At 30.9% G+C, this 21,490-nt stretch overlaps 3 protein-coding genes across 4 annotated transcripts in view; 1 reads left to right on the top strand and 2 right to left on the bottom strand.

The window, feature by feature from the left end:
- Positions 1-430: 430 nt before the first annotated feature.
- The window catches only part of LOC115722892 (cytochrome P450 CYP94D108), a 91,871-nt gene continuing 70,811 nt past the window's right edge, over positions 431-21,490 (bottom strand). For both annotated transcript variants that reach the window (XM_030652248.2, XM_061103561.1), the window contains exons 2-3: positions 1,819-2,536; positions 431-1,611 (exon numbers count right to left, since the gene is read on the bottom strand). In XM_030652248.2, the coding sequence (XP_030508108.2) occupies positions 693-1,611; positions 1,819-2,522 (1,623 nt within the window). In that variant the 5' untranslated portion in view covers positions 2,523-2,536 and the 3' untranslated portion in view covers positions 431-692. The remainder of the gene's footprint in view (positions 1,612-1,818; positions 2,537-21,490) is intronic.
- LOC115724193 (N-acylphosphatidylethanolamine synthase) lies at positions 11,187-14,332 on the top strand. The gene is made up of 4 exons (XM_030653669.2): positions 11,187-11,625; positions 12,155-12,240; positions 13,001-13,138; positions 13,745-14,332. Exons 1-4 carry the CDS (start codon positions 11,232-11,234, stop codon positions 14,021-14,023), a joined length of 897 nt encoding a protein of 298 aa, XP_030509529.2. The 5' UTR covers positions 11,187-11,231; the 3' UTR covers positions 14,024-14,332.
- Positions 16,308-17,701, bottom strand: LOC115723213 (syntaxin-related protein KNOLLE). Its single transcript, XM_030652649.2, has one exon. It carries the CDS (start codon positions 17,458-17,460, stop codon positions 16,510-16,512), a length of 951 nt encoding a protein of 316 aa, XP_030508509.2. The 5' UTR covers positions 17,461-17,701; the 3' UTR covers positions 16,308-16,509.

Here is a 21,490-nt window from a genome sequence, read left to right as displayed (position 1 = left end):
AGAAATAAAATTTAAAAAAAAAAAACAAGAAGGGAGTCTCAACTTTTTGTCTAGGTAAAAGCGTACCAATTTTATTAAAAAGGTTTCGGTAGTGGCAGTATTAAATTATTGAAGGTCATTTAGGTAAATATTTTAAAAAATGTATGTATTGTGAGTCACACTTATCAATAACAATCAACTAAAAATCTTCTAATTAAAATTAAATAAAAACACCTAAATTATTCAAACTAAAATAATAAAGAATGACTTGACAAATTCTGTTCAAAATTCTTAACATTAAATTTGGAATTGATCATTGTGAATTGAGAAAATTAAATTTTGATATTTCCTTCTCTATTTGGTTTAATATAAATGGTATTTATTTATTATCTAGTCATCATTCCATCATTCTGCAAACAAAATAACTCATTAATTAAATTAACATAAATTATAAATAATAAACATAACTTTTCTTTATTTCATCATAATAAAATTTATTTATTTTACATATGATTCATATAACATTTCCATTACAATCCAAATGATTACAAAAATAAAAGATAATATAATTAATCATCCCAAATATAGAAAACATATACTCTCTCTCATATATATAGATATATGTGATCAGTTAATTATAAAACTGACCATACATAAATATATAATTATATAATAAAGCATAATACATGAGTCCCAATTATTAATTAAGCTTATTAATTGGCCACAACTCCATTTGTAGTAGTAGTTTTCCTTGGTTGAATAGTAACAGGCAAGCCACCTTTCATCCCAATAGTAAACAAAAACAAAATCTGAGGAACTCTTTCCTTATCTTCAAGACTAATCTCAAACCTCTCAATCAAAGAAGCAGCAATATATTTCATTTGAATATAACCAATGTCTATTCCAACACACATTCTTGGTCCACCATTGAATATAGGATACTTATAAGGATTCTCAGGCTTAAACACTAAACCACCACTGATATCGTCTTGCCCTAGCCACCTCTCGGGCCTAAACTCGCAACAATTCTCGCCCCAAAGCTTCTCCATTCTCGCCATTGCATAGGCATTGTAAATCACAACCGAACCCTTCTCAACAAATGTCCCATCTGGGAAAACATCGTCCCCTGAGCAACTCCTAGAAGTTGTAGGGGCGGGTGGGTAGAGTCTCATGGACTCAGAGATCGCGGCATGCAGATACTGCATGTCGCGAATCTCTTCATATGTGTAGGCAAATTTTTGTCTGTTTTCTGGCTCTCTTCGAGCCCGAATGGACTCGAGTTCTTTCAGGATGTTTGTTTGGATTTCTGGTCTTGTGGCTAAGAGCCAGAAGAACCATGTTAGGGCTGAGACTGTGGTGTCTTGGGCCGCAAGGATGACTCCGATCGTCATGTTACGATGAAACTCGGCGGAGTAGTAGTTTCCTTCGTTGTCGTGCATGGCCATTAATCGGTCAAGGAGATCGGGTGTTCGATCTTTGTTTTGTTTGGTACTTTTTTTGCTTTCTTTGATTCTTGTTTTTACTATGTTGTCTACAAATCCTTGTAGTGTTATGATTGCTTTTTTGAGACGTTTTTCTGAGCCAATGTTGAGAAACCTCTTGGTTTTCCACCAAAATGATGGGTACATGCACCTATATAATAATTAATAATTATTTATATTAATAGCAAAATTATATATGTAAGAATTAATATTTAATTGTATCACTAGCAAGAAATACACTATAAAAATCTTATTTTATTATATTAACATCCAATTTTAATAATATTTTATTTAAATAAATATCAAAAAATATTTTAATAATATATAGTTTTTATTTTTGTCTTTAATTAATATATACCTGAGAGTGCTAATTTTGGTGGCATCTTCATAAGCTCTCAAGAACTCATAACCAATGACACTTCCTTCACCCTCAAGACAACCAAGTTCGAACCCGAAAGCCACTTTGAACACATTATCGAATCCAAATCTCTCCAAAACATGTTCAAAGTCGAAAACTTCACCCGTTTTGGAAAGTGTTTCCAAAAGGGGAACCAACTTGGTTTTGAGCTCGAGAGCTACATTGTCCATCATGAAATTTCTATAAGACTTGGTGTTGAGCGCATGGTTGGCAACCTTTCGGTTAACCTTCCAGACTTCTCCGTCAGAGGTAAACAGTCCTCCGCCGAAGAAGTCCAAGAAGTAGGTGTTGAAAACATCCCCTTTCGGGTAGTTTTCAAAGTTTTCCTTCAATATGTGCTCCACACAAGAAGGGTTGGCCGTCATGACACCCTGAAGTCCTCCAGGAAGGCGGAGGACAACAGTGTTGGTGGGCGAGCTTAGGATTTTTTCGGTGGCCCATTCCAAAAATCTATGGCTATTTTTCATTAGCTGCGGTAGGACTCCAAAAAGGGTGTAGATTTTGGTGCCAGTTTTGTTAATATTTTTGGAGGTTGTGGGCTTGTAGTAGAAGAAGATGAATATTATAGAGAGAGAAAGTAAGAGTAATTGGAGAGAGATGGAAAACTCCATAGATGGAAAAAGAGAGATTAGTGAAGAGCTCATGATGATGATGATGAGTGTTGTTTGTATAATTGCAATGAATTTGGTTTCTTTTATAGAAGGAAATAAGCCTATAATATAATAAATGAAAAAGCCCTAATATAATAATAGAGTTACTATTGCATTATTATTATTTTAGTTTTATAATAAGGTTGTAATAAAATAGTAAAATACAGGCTGTTGTTATTTTAACAATGTTTCTCTAAATAATTTTTTTTCACCAAATATTTTTACATAGCGTCTTTAATTTTAAATTTTTAAGTACTAATTAATGTGATAATTTATAATTGATTATTAGCCAATTTTATATTATTTTTATTAAATAAAATTTTATGGAACCACTTTTTTTGTTTTTTTTTCAAAGTTGAAAGAGAATAGTTTAACAGATGCTCTGATGCACCTGTTTCAACATCTAAAAAAATATTTTAATTTTTTTTTTCATATGTGTATGTTATAGTTATTGAAGACATTTTGTAAAATTTTGAGAAATATAAAATAATTTTTTTAAAAAAAATCATATTCACATACGTTATAGTTATTTTTAAAAATTTTCAAAATTTCAGCATACATGACCATATGAGAAAAAATTAGGCTGATTTTTTTTAGATACCAAAACAGACAGAAGTGTATAAAATTTTATTTTTATTTAAGAAGAATTGACCCTAAAACACCTTCTTATAAAGTAATGAGCTCTAAAAAAAAAAAGAGAAAGAGAGAAAGAATACACTTTAATAGTAGCAATAGACAAAACAAACAGTTTAGGACAATAAAATACATTAGCAACGCTCAAAAGAGCAAAATTACAATCAATATAATGAAATACTATATCTTAAAAAACTATCTAAATATAATTGTTGATCTTAATTACACAGTTAGACTCAAAATGAACTGCTGCATTTTGTATATTTTTTTGAAAATAAGCGTATTAATGCATTAAATAACACAAGATAATTAGATCTCACGGTCATTACAAAGCAGGTTCTCCGGCACAGAGGAGACCAGAATACAGCCATACATCTGGTGGGTAGACGCCCACTTAGCCACATTATGAGCAACATAGTTACAAGATCTACTAACATTCATAAAGTTACAACTAATAAAAGAAGAAGAGGACTAGTACAAAAAGAGACATAGTTCTCAAGTGCCCAATGAGACTCGAAACATAATACAAAGGGAAACATAGTTACAAGCTGCATTTTGTATAAGGCCAAGGCTTTTACAATAATTTCAAAAAAGAAATAATAACCCCACTGAATATCAAATATAAGAGGCAAATATTGAACTATCTAAGGCAATAATTGTATGGAACCATTATTAAGATGGATCAATAATAATATTTCAAAACGTGCTTAATTAATTAAAAAAATCTTATTTAAAATTAATTTTGAATAAGTCTAAATTTAATTATGTTGATTAGATATATGAATAATTTAGAGGGAAATTTTTAAAAGTATTTTTTTTTATTTATAATTTTATAGTCTAAAATTTTTTAATTATAAAATTACGCTTGTAAAGTTTTAAAATTATAAAAATATACTTTGCTCAGTAAAAAGTAAAAAAATAACAAAAAATCAACATCACGACAACTATAAATTAATTATAAAACAATTTATAAAAAATAACCAAAAAAATAACATTATAATAGCTATAAAACAACCAAAAAATAGTTTATTAGTTTTATTGAAGAAATATTTTTATAAATAAAAAAATTCAAAGGGTAAAGTTAAAAAAAATTCTGGGTTAATGTATCTTTGTAATTTTTTTTTTTAAATTCGGAGTAATTTAACGTGTTTAAAATAAGATTCAAAAGCCTACGTATTTTATTTTTATACGCTTCAACGAATTATTATTTTAAATTTTATTTTTGACACTTAAATTATTTGCCATTTTTAAAAAACTAATAGAATGTCTACTATAACTAAAATTTAAATAATCACATACCAAAAATTTTATGGAACCATTATTTGACTATAAAACTCTCCTAGATGTAGAAATAGATAAGAAGTCTACTAACAAATAATATGTGAATCAATGATAAGGTAGTCATTCTTTTATATTTGTTTACTTAATTATTAAAATTAGAAAATGGAGAACTTGATTAAATAAGAGATAAAATAAAAGGAATACTTCTTCTACCAATTTTTTAAGAAATGTCATTAATGGCACGTTTACTGTACTGTATTCAGAATTGGAATAAATTAATAGAGAAATGTAACGGAATAAATAAAAAATAATCGGAATCAATATTTGTAATATGTTATTTACTAAATTTTTTTGGAAATAGAATAGGTGTAATTTATCTTGTTTACTTTATTAGAAAACGTAATCGGAATGCTTAAATTGACTAAATTGTTCTTTTGAGTTAAACTATATTATATAGTAGTTATATTGTAATATATATTTTAAATGATAAAATTGTCATTATATATTTAATATAAAATAATAAAATAAAAAATAATTAAAATCCATTACCCTTAATAGCATTTCTTACAAAATTGGTGGGGGAAGTTTTCCCTTTCTTTTCTCTCTTATTTAATTAAGTTCTCATTTTCCTAATTTTAATAATATAAGTAAATAAATGTAATGTAATGATTACCTTACCGTTGATTCCTATTACTTATTAGTAAATATGCCATTAGGGTAATAGATTTTATTTATTTTTATTTTATTTTTTAATATTAAATATATAATGATAATTTTATCTTTTAAAATATATCTATACAAAATAATTACCATATATTATAGTTTAACTCAAAAGGACAATTTAGTCAATTTAAGCATTCAAATTACATTTTCTAATAAAGTAAACAAAATAAATCATTATTATTCCATTTCTAAATATTTTTAGTAAATAACATATTAAAATATTGATTCCGATCATTCTTTAATATTTATTTTATTATATTTCTCTATTAATTTATTCTAATTCTGAATATTGTATACTAATCATGCCATTAATTAGGACTTTTAAGAAATGTACTATAAATTTATTCAAATTAAATCCTATAAAAAAATAATTTATAATAAATAATAACCTATATATATGACATCACCAGACACCACTAACACCAATTATAATTTTTTTTTTGTTTGTGCTTTCTGAAAAGATCATGATGTTGGTCCCTTAATTTATTTCTTTGTCCTCGTATGTTCATTATCATGATTTTGATAACTAAATGCACTTAATAATAATTTAATTCAACTACTTGCATCTATCGGTGATAATTTATATTTGCGGGTCATGTTCGTATCGTGTAAAGATCCATAAATAATATATATATGCTCTACTCGAACACGACCCGTTTAATAATCGTGTCAGAAAATGAAACCCGAACACAATCTTTTTATAAATAGGTTGACACGACACGATCCGTGTAACCCGTTTATATACATATATTGTTTAAACATATCAACCAATAACATGTTTATGAAGTATTCAACATGTTTATAACTCATTTATGACATGTTAAAGTACTAAAATAACTTTAAACACATCATTAACAAGTTAGTTTCGTGTTAGCCATATCAACCCGAACACGATCTGTTTATTAAACGGGTTAGACAAGTCAACCCGAACACGACCCAAACCCATTTAAGGCAAACCCAAACCCGCTAACTCTCATGCGAATTTTGAGTCATGTTATCGTGTTTGACCCGTTTTTCCGGCCCTACCTTTAGTTATTAAATTTAAATCATAGGAAGAAAATTTGTAAGAAGTAATATAATTTAAAGCATTGTTATCGAGTACTAATAGTATGTCTTATGATTAGTTAGTAAATTTTTTTAAAAATTATTATATTACGATAAATTATATGAAATTCGATACTTAATTATAATAATAATAATAATATTACATATTCTTACAAATAATAGTAATATTTGTAAGAAGTTTTTTTCTTTTTTATAGTTTAAGAGCCAATACTTTTTAGAACTCACAAGTATGGGAGTGGGGTTTTAAACTCTTTTTCTAGCAACAAATTTTTGGAGGCCTTGTGAGCTAATGTAAAAAAATATAAAATTGGAAGGCCTCTTGGGCTGCGGGGCCTTCGGCAACGACCTAAGTATAGGTCAAAAAGTCATCTTATATTATTTTGTTTGTGTGTATTATACATTTTTAGTAAAGTAATATCTTAATATGTAAATTATTTTTTTTTTTCACTAATAGACATTGATTATACAAATTAATAGGGTAATTTTTTTCTAAATATATTTAAGTGTTAATAAATAAGTTAGATATATTTTTGAAAAATGTCATTGTCAAAGCTAATAATGGGTGTTAATAAATAATTTACATGTTAGGACTAGATCTAAGCAGGACCGACTATAAGTAGTGTTAATAAATAACTTACATGTTAGGACTAGATCTAAGCAGGACTGGCTATAAGTAAAGACGGGTTAGGCCTACAACTAAGGCCCAAGGGACCTAATAAAAAAAATACTTTTTTAAAAGATATATATTTGGTTAATAATTTTTAAAAATACAATTTATTCTTATAATAAGGACTAATTTTTTTCTAAGGTCCATTTCAACTTAGGGTTGGCTCTGAATCTAAGTACATACATTGATCTTAAACTCATGTTAAATTATTAAAATTAATTTATTGAATCAAAAACATACCTTGTTCCATTATGTTTGATATGAAATGAGATTATAGGTATATAGTCTTTCACAATATGGTTGTGATTATAGCTTCTATTAATGTAAGATTGTAGTTTTGTTAGTGCAACTATAAATTTTTAGTGGAATAATTTACAATTAATAAATAATAAATAATAAGAGTTAGTGAAAATAATTAGCAATTTTGTATTTTGTCTCTGAACTTTTTACATTAAAAATTAAAGTTGTGCCTTTATGCTATATTGTTTGTTGTTAATAATATCCTTCGAAATATAAATTTTTGCAGTAATATGATCCTTTCATTATCATACTCTGCTCAATTTTATCGTAAAATAATTGATCATAAAATAAAATGTCAATTTTCTAGTTCTTTAAGAGCCCTTAATCTTCAACTTTGCACTGTTTTTCTTCCCTATTATCAACTTTAGAACTTCTAAACCACAACTACCATCTCACTCACTCTAATCCCCCTCTAGAAGAAATTATGGTAAAAGTGTAATTCTCCTTTACATTCATGCTATCAATCCTCTAAATTTACATTGCCTTAGTTTCGGTAAATGTGAACATATTATGACAAGAGGACCACAATATAGAAATTGTAATTTGTTGACAGAGGTTTTTATCAACAAATCAAAGAAGATTATAAATAAACAAGATGAACACAAGGTAATGCCAATCAAAGTAAACTATTTGTAGAAAGAAATTTAACAATAATGAACAACGAGTTTTTATAGTGGTCACCTTTTTTTAGTGGTGATAGGTTAGTTCATTTAGATTGTTATTGGTCTCAATACTAAAGAATAGTTCTCCAAGAGTTCAGTTCTCAAGTGAATTTTAAAGTGAAAGAGCGAGATGTGTATGTATATCCCTAATTACAACTGATTTCATAATCTTTATATAGATTTATATGATAGGGCTTAACGTTTCTTAACCCGATACATCTTTTTTTTCCTAACTAGAGTTAAGTTAAGTTTAAAATAACATTTCAAAATAAATATCTTTCAAAAAATGATAACTTGTAGATATTCGCGTAACATCTCTGATGCCACGTGCCACGAATGCCTACAGTTGTCTTGTTGGACTTTGAAGGTCGACATGGTATGGATAATTGTGGGTTTCTCTGGTGTGTAGCATTGAGGGTCACCCTGATGTGGAGCATTGAGTGTCCTGGAGTGGAGCACTGAGCGTCAGTCTAGTGGTGAGTTCTAAGGGTTCGAGGTGCGTGTGGTGGAACACTTTGGTCCTAGGTGCGTACAGTGGAGCACTTTAGTCTTCATATTGCCATTTTTGTGAAATCAAGGCATAACACAAGTGTTCAAGTGGTATTGTTAACAAGCAGTATATCATAGAATGCACAATTTAGTAGTGTAAAAAGTTTAGGAGGAAAAAAATTACATATTTTTAATTAAATTATTAGAACTTAAAATTATGGTTCCATATTCTCCCCATAACTAGCTCGATAACACAAGTAGAATTTTGGTATTAAATGATAATAATTAAAAATAATAAAGTAGAATTTTTAATCTCACAATATATTATTTGAGAATTAATATTTAAAATGTTAAATAAAATAATATTGATATGATATATATATTTACATTAGACTAATTAAGATTTTTGCCCCTCGAATTTGACATGTACCAAATCATGCCCTCTGAACTTTTAAGGTCGTTAAAAATACCTCCTGAACAATTGAGATTGTTATATTTAAGAACTTTTGTCCAATTTTAGTAAAAAAAAGAGTCTAACATGGATGAAAGTTCATGGAGCATGATTTAGTACATGTCAAAGTTCGAGGAACATGATTTGGTAGATATCAAAATCTGGGGAGCATGATTTAGTATATAAACAATTATTGAAATAGTAAAATTGAATGAAATTAGACAGAAGTCCTTAAATCTAACAATCCCAATAGTTCAGGGAGAATTTTTAACGGCCAGAAAAGTTTATGAGACATGATTTGATACATGTTAAAGTTTAAGTGGCAAAAATCTTAATTAACATTTACATTAATACGATCATATATATTTAATGTTGTGGTATATTGTATACTATTAGAGGTGTTCATCAAACCGCTCAAACTGCCCGCACCGCACCGCACCACACCGTAAAAAAAATGCGGTTTGAAATGTTTTACGGTGCGGTCGCGGTTTGAATTTTTTCTAAACCGCGCGGTGCGGTGCGGTGCGGTTTGCGGTTTTGAATTGTTAATATGCGGTTTAAACCGCACCGCATCGCATATTATAAAAATATCAAATTTTTATATTTATTTAGGTTCAATACGTGAAAGCCTAACCTAATAGCCCACTAATTATTGTATGGTTGAAACTTGATTTTTTTTTTTCCATATTTATTTTCAAGCCTTATGGTATTTTTGACAAGTGTTACTCAAACTTTGTTGTATTTGTCATAGTTTAATTATTTAGTATAGTCCAAACCGCATAAATTGCACCACACCGCACTATTTTTTACGGTGCGGTTTTTGTAGTTTTTTAGTTTCGTGGTGCGGGTGTGGTTTGAGAAATTAAAAAAACTGCATATGCGGGTTAGTTTGAAAAAATAGTCAAAAACCGCACCACCCGGACCGCGAACACCCTGATATACTATGCAAAATAATACGATAATGGTCGAACAAATAATATTTTATGAAAATAAAATCATTAGGCTCAAAAGCGAACCGCAGTCCAAATGAATAGGGTAGTACACGAATAGGCCCATATATACCACTCATGTCATGACGGCCCATATCCCTCCCATCGAAGATTCGTATTTTCCTTTGGCGTGACTGGGAAAGATGATCCTTGTGTCATTGTGACAAAGAGATAATCTCCCATGCTCTTTTCAAATGCAAACACCCCGGACGAGTTTAGAAGAATTCTACTTTTCATCTCGACGAAATACTTTCAAAACATATGAACCTAAAGGAACTTTTTTACATGTCTCAAATATGTGGACCTCTGTACAGCTTTTGTTTTTTTTATTATTTAAGCGTTTATATATTACATCAGCATAATCTGGGATTCGAACCCAGGACCTCCAATACACACGCACCCCCTATGACCACTTGAGCTAGCCTCAAGTGGTTAACCTCTGTACAACTTGAACAATGTGGAATTATCCTTTGAAGCATTTTGAGTGAAAGAAACAAGAAAAGGCATGGTACTAAGTTTAAACCGCCTGACATTCTTCTCTACTTTGCAATTACCTACTTGGAAAAATACCATGTTGCTTGAGTCGTGAAGCCTTTTGCATCTTCCTTTCATGCATTGTCTTCAAAGGCTGCTACGTAGGATCCACATTATTGGCATGTTTACTATATATATTGAGATTGATTTTCTCTAAGTGGTTAAAGGATTGTAATTTTCAAAAGTGCTTGTTTTTTATTTTCATTATTTGTTAACGAATGTTTCTCTTTTAGTATTCGATTTTCCTAAAGCATAGATCTCTCGTGTTTATGAATATGTTAATAATGTTGCTCATCTATTAGCTAAGTTTGTTATTTCGATAAATGCTAAATGTTCATAGTTGGAAGAAATATCTCCTTTGCTTATTGTATTATGACTCCTCATTTAATATAATAAGCATTTTATCTAAAATATATATATATTAAACTCTCTTAACTATCATTTTACTTGCATTTAACACTTTAAGCTCAAATTTTGACAGCAAAATCTTCCAAATTATTAAACTGTTAGCAAATTTAATGTGTCATCTATTTTTTACAATTAATTGTCAACATAGATTATTTATGTATAAATACTTGTACACGTAGTACATTTATATTGGTACACTTAGGATTATTATTTAAAAAATATAAAAATTATTTCATATTTTATAATATTCTTTTAAAATATTTTATTTGATTTTAAAATAAAACTTGAAAATAAGCGGTTTAGGGTAGCAGTAAATCAGATGACTTTTTAAATTTTTTACTGATTCAATAATTTAGAAAATTTGAGCTTAAGAAATTCAATGTAAGTGAAGTTAGAAGAATTTAGCCGCTAAAAATTCTCTTTATATATAAAAAGTCAACAGTTTATTTATTTTTAGTAAAAAGTCAACAACTTATTGAAGTGGTAATTTTGAGAGAGAAAATGGACTCCACGCAGCTAATGGAAGACGAAGACGAAGACCATGAGCATGAGCATGACCATGGAAGGAAGATGGAGTGGGCAGGAAGTGAAACCCACTTGGGAGGAATACCTCGAAAGATTGCCTTCATGGCAATCGGTTCACTCTCAAAGCTACTCGCTTCTTCTCTCAATTCCACCTCTGTTCAAAATCCCCAAACCCTTCTTCATCTTGTTCGATCTCGCCCTCCAGGGGTTCCTCTAATCACTGTTGCCAATCACATCTCCGTCTTGGATGATCCTCTGATCTGGGGTTTCCCTGGATTTCCTTCCATGGATTCCAATCTCGGTCGTTGGGTATTGGCTGCTAAAGATATCTGCTTTACCAATAACTTCTCCTCCTACTTTTTTCGAATTGGTATGTCCATTAATTTCTCTTATTTGTTTCTTTAAAGTTTTGTGCTTTATTCAATATTTATCAAATGGGTTTTTTCTGTATTGATTTGAATGGATTCAGATTGTTGGGTTATTGTAAATTGTGAAAATTTGGTTACTTTGGTTGTATTTTTATGTTGTTTTCTTAATCCTACAATGTTATCTTTAGCAACTATTGGAACATAGTAAAGAGTTTTTGTTTGGTTAGATTGGAGCCCAACAAGCTCCATTGATAAGAACAAGATGTTAGATTTTTGCTATTGGAAGATATTAGCTAGTCATGATACAAATATAGTCAGCATTGTGATATTAGCTTTGACAAGCTTGGATAATAGATACAGATTGGTTTTTAGAGTTATAAGAAAATTTGAACTTATATGGAATATTCAAACTTTAAACTTTACTTCTTATCATTAGAATCTTTCCCCCCTTTTCTATGCTTGTGCTTGATTTTTTGTTCAATAAATGTTTAGCCTTTCTAAATTCTTTAAAGATGTTGTGAATTCTGATAGGGAAGTGCATACCTATCACAAGGGGTGGTGGCATTTATCAAGAACACATGAATGAAGCTCTTGAAAAATTAGATACTGGAGCATGGGTGGGTATTCACTTCTATTCTCATATTTCAGAGAAAGTCATCACTAATCTCTTACTCTTTTTATTAAAAAGTAAGTTGGCCAAGTGTAGGCTAGGCTCTTATTGATAGTGATTTGCTTACTTGAGTCCTTTCTTGATCATAGACACTTAGCTCGGGCTTAGAATCTAGTTATCAATAATGTGTTTCAAAGTTATATTTTCGTGTATCGTAAGTTGCTTTAAGCATATCTTACCTGAACTGTAAAGGTTGAACTTATCACAAAAATGCATACTAGAAGATTAATTCTTGACCGAAATTTCTGTCCAAATCCTTCCTTGTCAAAGTCTCCTTTTCTTTGCATATGTAAATCCTTTGTTAAACATTTGTGCAGAATTAACTAAGGCTCTGTAATAAGAGGGAGAGAAGATAGAAGAGGAGAGTTACCTGGTCAAGGGAAGAAAGGGAGAGAGAAAGTGGAGCCCTCTTCTCTTGATCTTATAATTGGTATGTGAGGAATGTTAGAAGACCGAAATCTTTATGCTTGTTTAGTGAGAGGGAAAGTTGATGGGGTTTTTATTTCTATATCAGTTTTTAATCAAACTCCACTTGTGTGGATATTTCTCTTTAAGAAAATGGCTCAAATGAAGGGCTTGATATCTGGTCATTCTAGTTATTCTGTTGTTTAAACTTTAGACATTATTAGCTTACTATAGTTTAGAAAAAAGAAAATTGTGTGTCAATGCAAAAGAGTCTTATTCCAGCTCTTCTATTGGGCATGCAGTTGCATATATTTCCAGAAGGGATAGTTTCCCAAGAAGATGCGCCTATAAGACGATTGAAATGGGGAACGGCCAGTCTCATTGTTCGTGCAAAAATAAAGCCAATAGTTTTGCCAATTTTCCATCGCGGGTTTGAACAGGTTGGTATTTCTTTCTTTTTCCTTAAAATTATTTTCCCAGGCCATTCCTTGTTCATCAGTAGCAGAAATTAGATTACATTGCAACATTGTTTGATACAAACCATTCTGAATTGTTTTTAGATCAAGTGTCAAAGTAATTAGCAAGTTTTTACTCACATTTTACCATTTGTAGTTTGTGCCATTTTACCAATTAGGTTCACTGTTCCTTGAAGTTGGTTTCAGTATATTATGAATCTGTTGATGTGAGATTTATTAGGAGTAGGCCTAGCTAACCTTAACCCAAGCCCAACCGCGATATATATTTAGAAAGAAAGACATGATTAGAAAAGAAAAAATAGTAAGTTATTCATAATGATGTTAATTTGGATAGGAAATATTATCCTAAATTTTTCAATGGGATCAAGTTTATACTATATATGTGGATTAAAATTAATTTTTGTCAATGTTCTCTCTAATTACTTTACTATCATGTGCATTCTAATTAAACTTTGAGATTTACACAGAATATGCGTGTTTTTGCCCTCTTAAACATGATTTGTTTCGTTGGCTTGTTCATGGCGTATTCGCTTGATGTTTCATTGTTTTACCTTTTGTTAAAATTTACAGGTAATGCCTCAAAGTGCTCCTTATGGAAGAAGACCTCTTTTACCATTATGTAATAAGAAGATTAAAATCATTGTAGGAGAGCCAATCGAATTCAACCTTCCGAAAATGAGGCAGATGGCTACTACATCTCAATCTCATAGTACTTCATTGGGGTGGCCAACCGCTCCTGATGGTTTGGATGAGGCAACACAAACATGTCTCTATTCAACAATCTCAGATCAAATCCGAACCGCCATGGAAAGCTTACGAGCTCTTGGTGGTAATGATGAAAGGGTTTAACTCTCGAAATCATTTTATGGAATTGGAATGCATACAACACTTGATGGAGGAACAGAAGTTCATCGAATGAATGGTTTCGGGTGCATGATGATCATGCAATCGGGATGAGAACAACAAATTTGTTCCTGTACAGTTCTTGGTAATTTCTATTCTAAAATTGTGAATTTGTAAAGTTTAACTTCTTGTATTTGTTCATTCAAAAAAAAAAACTTCTTGTATTTGTATAAACTATTCATAAATGGTTCTTATTTTTCCTCTTATTTGGTTGGTTATTCATGTTATTTACCCATAAATAATAGTTGTCGTTTTCCTCAATAGTGTTGCTTTTCATTTTCTTCTTTATTATGTTGTTTATTTTCTTCTTAATAAAAAAAAAAAAAGATACGGTTGTTTTAGACAGCATTAGAAAAAAAAATATATATTGCGTTTATATTCTGTATCTTTTTCTTAAAAGAGCAACTGTTTTGTAATACATGTCGTTGTTTACATTTAATGTCGTTTTTGTAGTTATTGTCGCTTTTATGATTTGGTCGTTTTCCTCAATAATGTCGTTTTCTAATTTGTCGTTTTCTTATAGAGCTATTGTTTTTATGTCGTTTTTTTAGTTAATGTCGTTTTTAAAAAATGTGTCGTTTTCTTAAAGAGCTACTGTTCTTATGTCGTTTTTTATAGTTAATGTCGTTTTGAAAAATTAGTGTCGTTTTCTTAAACAGCTATTTTGATGTCGTTTTTTATAGTTTATGTCGTTTCGAAAATTTGTGTCGTTTTCTCGAACAACTATTTTATGTCGTTCTTATATTTAATGTCGTTTTTCAAAATCATTGTCGTTTCTCTTAACTCTTTTGATGTCGTTTTTTCATCTTTGTGTCGTTTTCTTAAACAGTAATCTTTATGTCCTTTATTCATAGTTTATGTCATTTCTAAAATTTGTGTCGTTTTTCTTAAACAAGTCTCTGATGTCGTTTTTTATATTTAATGTCGTTTTATTTAAACTCTTTTGATGTCGTTTTTTGTTGTTTATGTCGTTTTTTTAGATTTGTGTCGTTTTCTTAAACAGCTCTCTTTATGTCGTTTTTTATAGTTTATGTCGTTTCTAAAATTTGTGTCGTTTTCTTAAACAACTATTTTTATGTCGTTTTTCTTAAACATGATGTCGTTTTTTTGTTTATGTCGTTTTGTCAGATTTCTGTCGTTTTCTCAAACAGCTATCTTTTTATGTCGTTTTTTATAGTTTATGTCGTTTATAAAATTTGTGTCGTTTAAACAACTAATTTTTATGTTGTTTTTTATATTTAATGTCGTTTTTAAAATCAGTGTCGTTTTTATTAAACTCTTTTGATGTCGTTTTTTGTATTTTTTGTCGTTTTTCAGATTTGTGTCGTTTTCTGAAACAGCTATCTTTATGTTGTTTTTTATAGTTTATGTCGTTTCTTAAATTTGTGTCGTTTTCTAAAACAACATTTTTATGGCGTTTTTTTTTTATATACAGTAGAACCTCTATCCAAGAATACACTTGGGACCAAGGAAATAATATTCTAATTGAGAGGTTATAACTGAATAGAGTTACACTTGAAAAAAAAAATCAAAATATCAAAAAATATCAATGTAACAAAAATACCAATAAACAATTCTTAATACTATATTATATTAAAATTATTTTCGAGTACATATAATATTTATATATGTACTATAATTTGAAATAAAATTATTAATTCTACATAAATAAATTTATAAAATATATGTATAAAATTTTTTAAGATATAATTATTCTTATATAGAGGTATATTTTATTAATACGGGACTTAAAAAATATATAACTAATTACAATATAGAGGTTATTCTTATTTATAACTGGCCCAAGTTGGGACTTTATTTTTTTATAACAAATTAGAGGTTATTCTTGAATAGAGTATTCTTAAATAGAGGTTCTACTGTATATTTAATGTCGTTTTTCTTAAACTCTATGATGTCGTTTTTTGAGGTTTAATGTCGAATTGGAGTTTAAAAAAAAAATCAAACTGGAAAATATAGTGAGGTGAATAAACGTTTTAGTTGGAACTCACAAAATTATAAGAAAGGAAAAAACAAACAAGTGATACGAAAAAAAAAAATTACAAAATACTCTTAATTAAGAAATAATAATAATGTTAAAGGACACATACTAATAATGTTATGTTAAGCACTATTTGTATCTAACACCAAATAAAAAGTAAATTTTATTATTACGTAGTTAGTAATATTTTATAAAAATATTTGCAGATCAAATTCTTAATAATAATAATAATAATACAACAAATATGATATATGATATTACTTCACAAAATGAATATTCAAACAATTAGAGTATTAAGTAAGAAACTTAAACTGAACCCAAAAAAAGAACAGTAAAAAAACACTTAAAAAGAAAAGAAAAGAATTCCAAACCCTAACTTCATCTTCTCCACTCAACCAAACCAGTTGAGAACTCCTTCTTCTTCTTCAAAACCCTAAGAAGAGCTGAAACTAGTAGCAATCGGAACAACAATCACAAGAATAATAAGCAACAGAAGAATAATCCCAATACACATCCACTTCCTACTCCCTCTCTGATACTCCTTCGCACTCTTCAATTGCTTACTCCCATCCTTAACATAATTCGAAGCATTCATCACATGATGTTCAATATCATCCATCTGATCTCCCTGAGCTTCAACCATAACCGCCATATCCAAAAACACCTGATGAAGCTCCAAAAGACTCTTCTCAATTTCCTTAGCCGATTCGTGCCGATCTTGAATCTCAACCACCGTTTCCAGAACTTTCCCCCTTCCGTGTTCCTGAATCGCTCTCTCCAAAAATTGCTGATCTCCTCCATCGGAAATGATCTTCTCAATCACCTCATCTCCCGGAGTTTCCCCTGTAACGGTGTAGTATCTTCTCCCAACGGTTTCTTTATACTCCGACATCATCCTCTGCCGAAGCGATTGGAAATCGATCATCAACTCCTTCAATTTCTTCCTCAATCCACTCGTTACAGCGATTCTCGTTCGGTAAATCGGAGTACCTTCTCTCTGTCCGGAGAGTCTTTTGTTAGCGGCGTTTGCTCTGTCCATCTCCTCGAGCTTAGATTTGATAGATCTAGCCTTTTTCAGAACGGAAACGATGTCGGAATTGATTCGATCTCGGAGCGATTTTAGGGCTTCGGATTTATGAAGAGATTTGCTCTCTTCATTCGCTTGGTGAAGTTGTTCGAGAATTTGACGGAGTGTGTTCATTTCTTCTTTTACTTTCTCTGCTTCTTTGAGGAATAAGCCGAGATCTGTGTCCATCACGGCGGCGCCGGAGGACATTTGGACGGCGGCGGCGCCTCCGCCGCCGGCTTCGAGGTCGAGATCTTTCATGGCAGCTTTTTTGAGATCGATGTAGTTGGTGAAGGATTTGGTCATTAAGTCGTTCATTTTTGAAAACTGTTTTTGGATTTGGAGAAAATGGAAATGGAAATGGCGTTTTTAAAAATGGATGAGATTAGTAAGAAGATGAAGATGATGAAGAAGCTGAGTTGAGTTGGTTTGATTAATAATGAGAGTAGTGAGTGAGTGAGATTTGGATTTTGTTATGTGTTTTATTTTTTTATTTGAATGGATAACGGCTACTATTGATTTTTGTACGTTGAAGAAAAATTTAGTAGCCGTTGGTTTTAGTGGCAACGGCTATATTTTTGGGAAGAAACGTCAAATGATTTGGGAGCTTGTGATGATGATTGGATGGAATGGGCTGGGCTGAGGTCGACATGGGCCATATTGGATTGGAGATAATGGTATTTATAGAAGAAGATCATCATTATAAGTTATTAAGGCAACCCGTAATATATAGTAGGGGTGTTTACAAAGTATCCGATCCAATTCAATTCGCACGATTTAATCCAATCCAATCCGCAAAATGCGGATATCTGCACTTGTGCGGATTAAATTGGATTGAAAAATTTAAAATCCGCACTTGTGCGGATTAGATGTTGTTTGACCTCAAAACTTAACCGATCCAATCCAATCCGCACTTAATTATATATATTTTAAAAAAATTATAATATGTAATATATATTAATTAAAAAAAGACATAAACTTCTAATTTCTTAATCTTTTTTAGTAATATATTGAGTTGGTGCATTTTATTTATTTTGTAATAAAAAACACAAGAAAAATAATTCTTATTAACATAAACACATACACATAAAGTTTAAATATATATATATACTAGCTTATTTACTTTAGTAATTAGATACATATATATTCTAGTGTAAATCTAAAGATAAGTATATATATTGATATATATATATGTATATTGGTTTAATTTGTATATAAATAGAGATGGAAATAGATTATTATTGGAGATTAAAAAACAATAGTCTTTTTTTAATTTTTTTTCTAAATATTAAATAATTTATTATTAAAAAAATAACCGATCCAAAATAACCGATCCAATCCGCACTATTGCGGATTGGATTGGATTGGATTTAAACTCTTATGCGGATCGGATTGGATCCAAAATATGAAATCCGCACTTAGTGCGGATTGGATGTTGTTTGACCAAAAAAGTGCGGATTGGATCGGATGAACACCCCTAATATATAGTTTAGTGGCTGAGTGTGGATTCTCTCGTTATTAGGTTGGGAAAGATGATCATGACATGTCATTTGACTCAAATTTAGGAAAGTATCCCAATCAACTATAAAATTTATCTTGGGTTACATACTCTTTTAAAATATATATAATATTGAAAAGAAATATTTATTATTAATAAGTCAATTGAACATAGTTCATCACGAAAAACTAATATTTTTAGAGCAAAATCAACCAATATATATAAGTTCGACTAATAATAATAACTCTAATAATAAACATTGTGATAACTCTAATAATAACTTCGACTAATAAAACGCAAGCAATCAAGTTTCTAACAAGTGCGAAGTAAACTGAGTTCTCTTTCTAAGTGAACAAGTGACTCCACCAATAGTTGCTTTGCTAGCCAATAATTTATACATCTTAAAATAAACGAGAAATAACACTATTCAAACTAAAATGAAAAAAACAATGAAATAACAACCAACCATGCTCATAAATCCCAAACTAGAGAACAAGATACCACAAAATAATGGGTCAATAGATAGAGAGTATTGTTATGGGGCATTAAGGTGTCTAACACCACTATGAGGTGTGCCTCCGATATCAAATTGTACCAATAATAATATTACACTATGGACGCTCTTTAAAATTTCTTCAATAGATATCGAGGTTGTTTCCAACTCTAATAATCGAGCTAGAAAGAACCATTAACACCCTGCATATGCGAGTTGAACCATTTAATGAATCACTAAATGCTCAATAAGCATCAAAACAATCCTTTAACTAGCATAAAAAGCATTCAATAAAATTTGACAAAAAAAAAAAAAAAAAGCCATAATGCAACAAAAAAGAGCCTCTACAAAACCAACAGTTGACTGCCCTTTGTCGGATGGATATTTAATCCACCTTCCATTTCGGAGCCAAAAAAAATAGCTTACCTAGGCATAGGCAACGCCCAAAACAACACCAAAACATCATTATACAAATGAAATCAAGACATTTATTCTCTTGCTTAGGCCCGCACGCACGACCAAAGCACACAGGTCCGACCTTAGGTATAAGCGGACTAAGTCTGTGCCTTGAGCCCACCTAGCCGAAGAGCTAAAAAAAACTTTCATTTTTAATATTACACAATTTTTTAATTAGGTTTTAAAAATATTATACTTTTTTTTTTCTAAATAAGAGTCCAAAAATAATAATTTTTCTATAATTTACTAAATTTCAAAATCCGCCTTAAAAGCACACTCACCGATTGGGCAGCATGCTCAATTGAGAAGATACCTATAAACTGCTAGGTTTTGTAATATTAAAAATAAAATAATTTTATGTTTTTCTTTATTTTTTTCATACACAGTACTACTAAGCATTGTTAGTTAGAGGTTATTGAAGGGTTGTTATTTCTATTTTGTTGTTGCCCACACTCAGCCATGGATCTTGGACTCGAGTGATCCCCCACTACAAGAAAAAATAGCAACTATCTTAATATTATTAGCGGTAGGACATAAACAATAAAAAAAATAAAATTATTCGAAGTCATAGGCAAAAAGTTACATGTGCCTCACTTAAAATTAGGACCAATCATAAATTATTTCGAAGCTTGATTCTAAGTATATTTTTTGAATCTTTATTTAAATATTTTTTTAATCAAATAATAATATATAAGACTGTTTAGTGTAGTAGTAAAAATATTTTTAAAGTTTAAAAAAGTCACAAGTTCAACACTTCATATCTTTATTTTATCTTTTTGAAAAGAACTAAAATTATTATGTTGAATTTGAACCACCTAACAACTATGTATACTATGTCTTCGGTAATATTTTTAACCACCTAAAAATATATAAGACTGTCATGATTCAATCGGTGGCTTTGAGCGTCCCTATCTATACTATGTCTTCCTTCCTGATCCCTAAGAGTATCTGTACTGCCTTGGATAAGTTGGTGCGCCGTTTCTAGTGGAAAGGGTCTGATGATTCGAATAGATTTCTAGCTTTGGCAAACTGGGATTCAATTTGTGTTCCTAAGCGGTGGGGTGGTCTCGGTTTCAAGAAGTTCGAGGATCTTAACTTCGCCCTCGTGGCCAAACTTGGTTGGAATCTCGCGGCTGGGAGCAATGCAGTGTGGTGCCAAGTGTTCAAGGATAAGTATTTTAGAAGATCTAGCTCCTTTTGGAGCGCTCCGAAGTCTTCCTCTTGGTCTTATGGAGCTAGAAGTATCATGGCCACTAGAGAGTTTATCCGGGATGGATCTTGTTTCATGATTGGGAATGGTGATTTGGTGGATATTTGGAATTCCCCGTGGCTGCCCAGTTATGGGTGGGAGAGGTATGAAGCTTCCTTCAATCCAAGAATCTGTGAGAAAAGGGTGCGGGTTAGTTCCTTATTTACCCAAGAAAGTGGCGGTTGGAATCGGGAGGCCCTTGAGACTTGGTTTTTACCTGGCTTGGTTAAAGATTCCCTCGAGGTTCCTAGGCTTCTTTTGGTGGCGAAAGATGAGCTTTTTTGGAAATCAGCTCCGGATGGTCTGTTTTCGGTTAAAAGGGCATACTTGGCTCGCACTCGAGATCAGGGTCTTCTTGAGACACTTTGGAGTGCTCTTTGGAAAGTTTCGGGTCCTGAGAGGATTAAGATTTTCCTTTGGAGGCTTGCTAGAGACATCCTCCCGTTTGGGTGTAGGATCCAACGCATCTTCGGTAATAGTTCTCAATGTGTGCTCTGTAATTCTGGGGAGGACTCGGCTCTTCATCTTTTCTTTCGCTGTGATTTTGCCGTTCAGGTGTGGAGATCGGGCCCATGGGGTTTTTGTTCAGATTCCATGGCTTTTGATGACAATTTGGATTTGGTCAAGTGGTTGGTGAATCCTTGGGGTACCC

The sequence above is a fragment of the Cannabis sativa genome, chromosome 9 (genome assembly GCF_029168945.1).
Source record: "Cannabis sativa cultivar Pink pepper isolate KNU-18-1 chromosome 9, ASM2916894v1, whole genome shotgun sequence".
NCBI classification, from domain to species: Eukaryota; Viridiplantae; Streptophyta; class Magnoliopsida; order Rosales; family Cannabaceae; genus Cannabis; species Cannabis sativa.
This window is presented reverse-complemented; position numbering and strand designations above follow the sequence as displayed.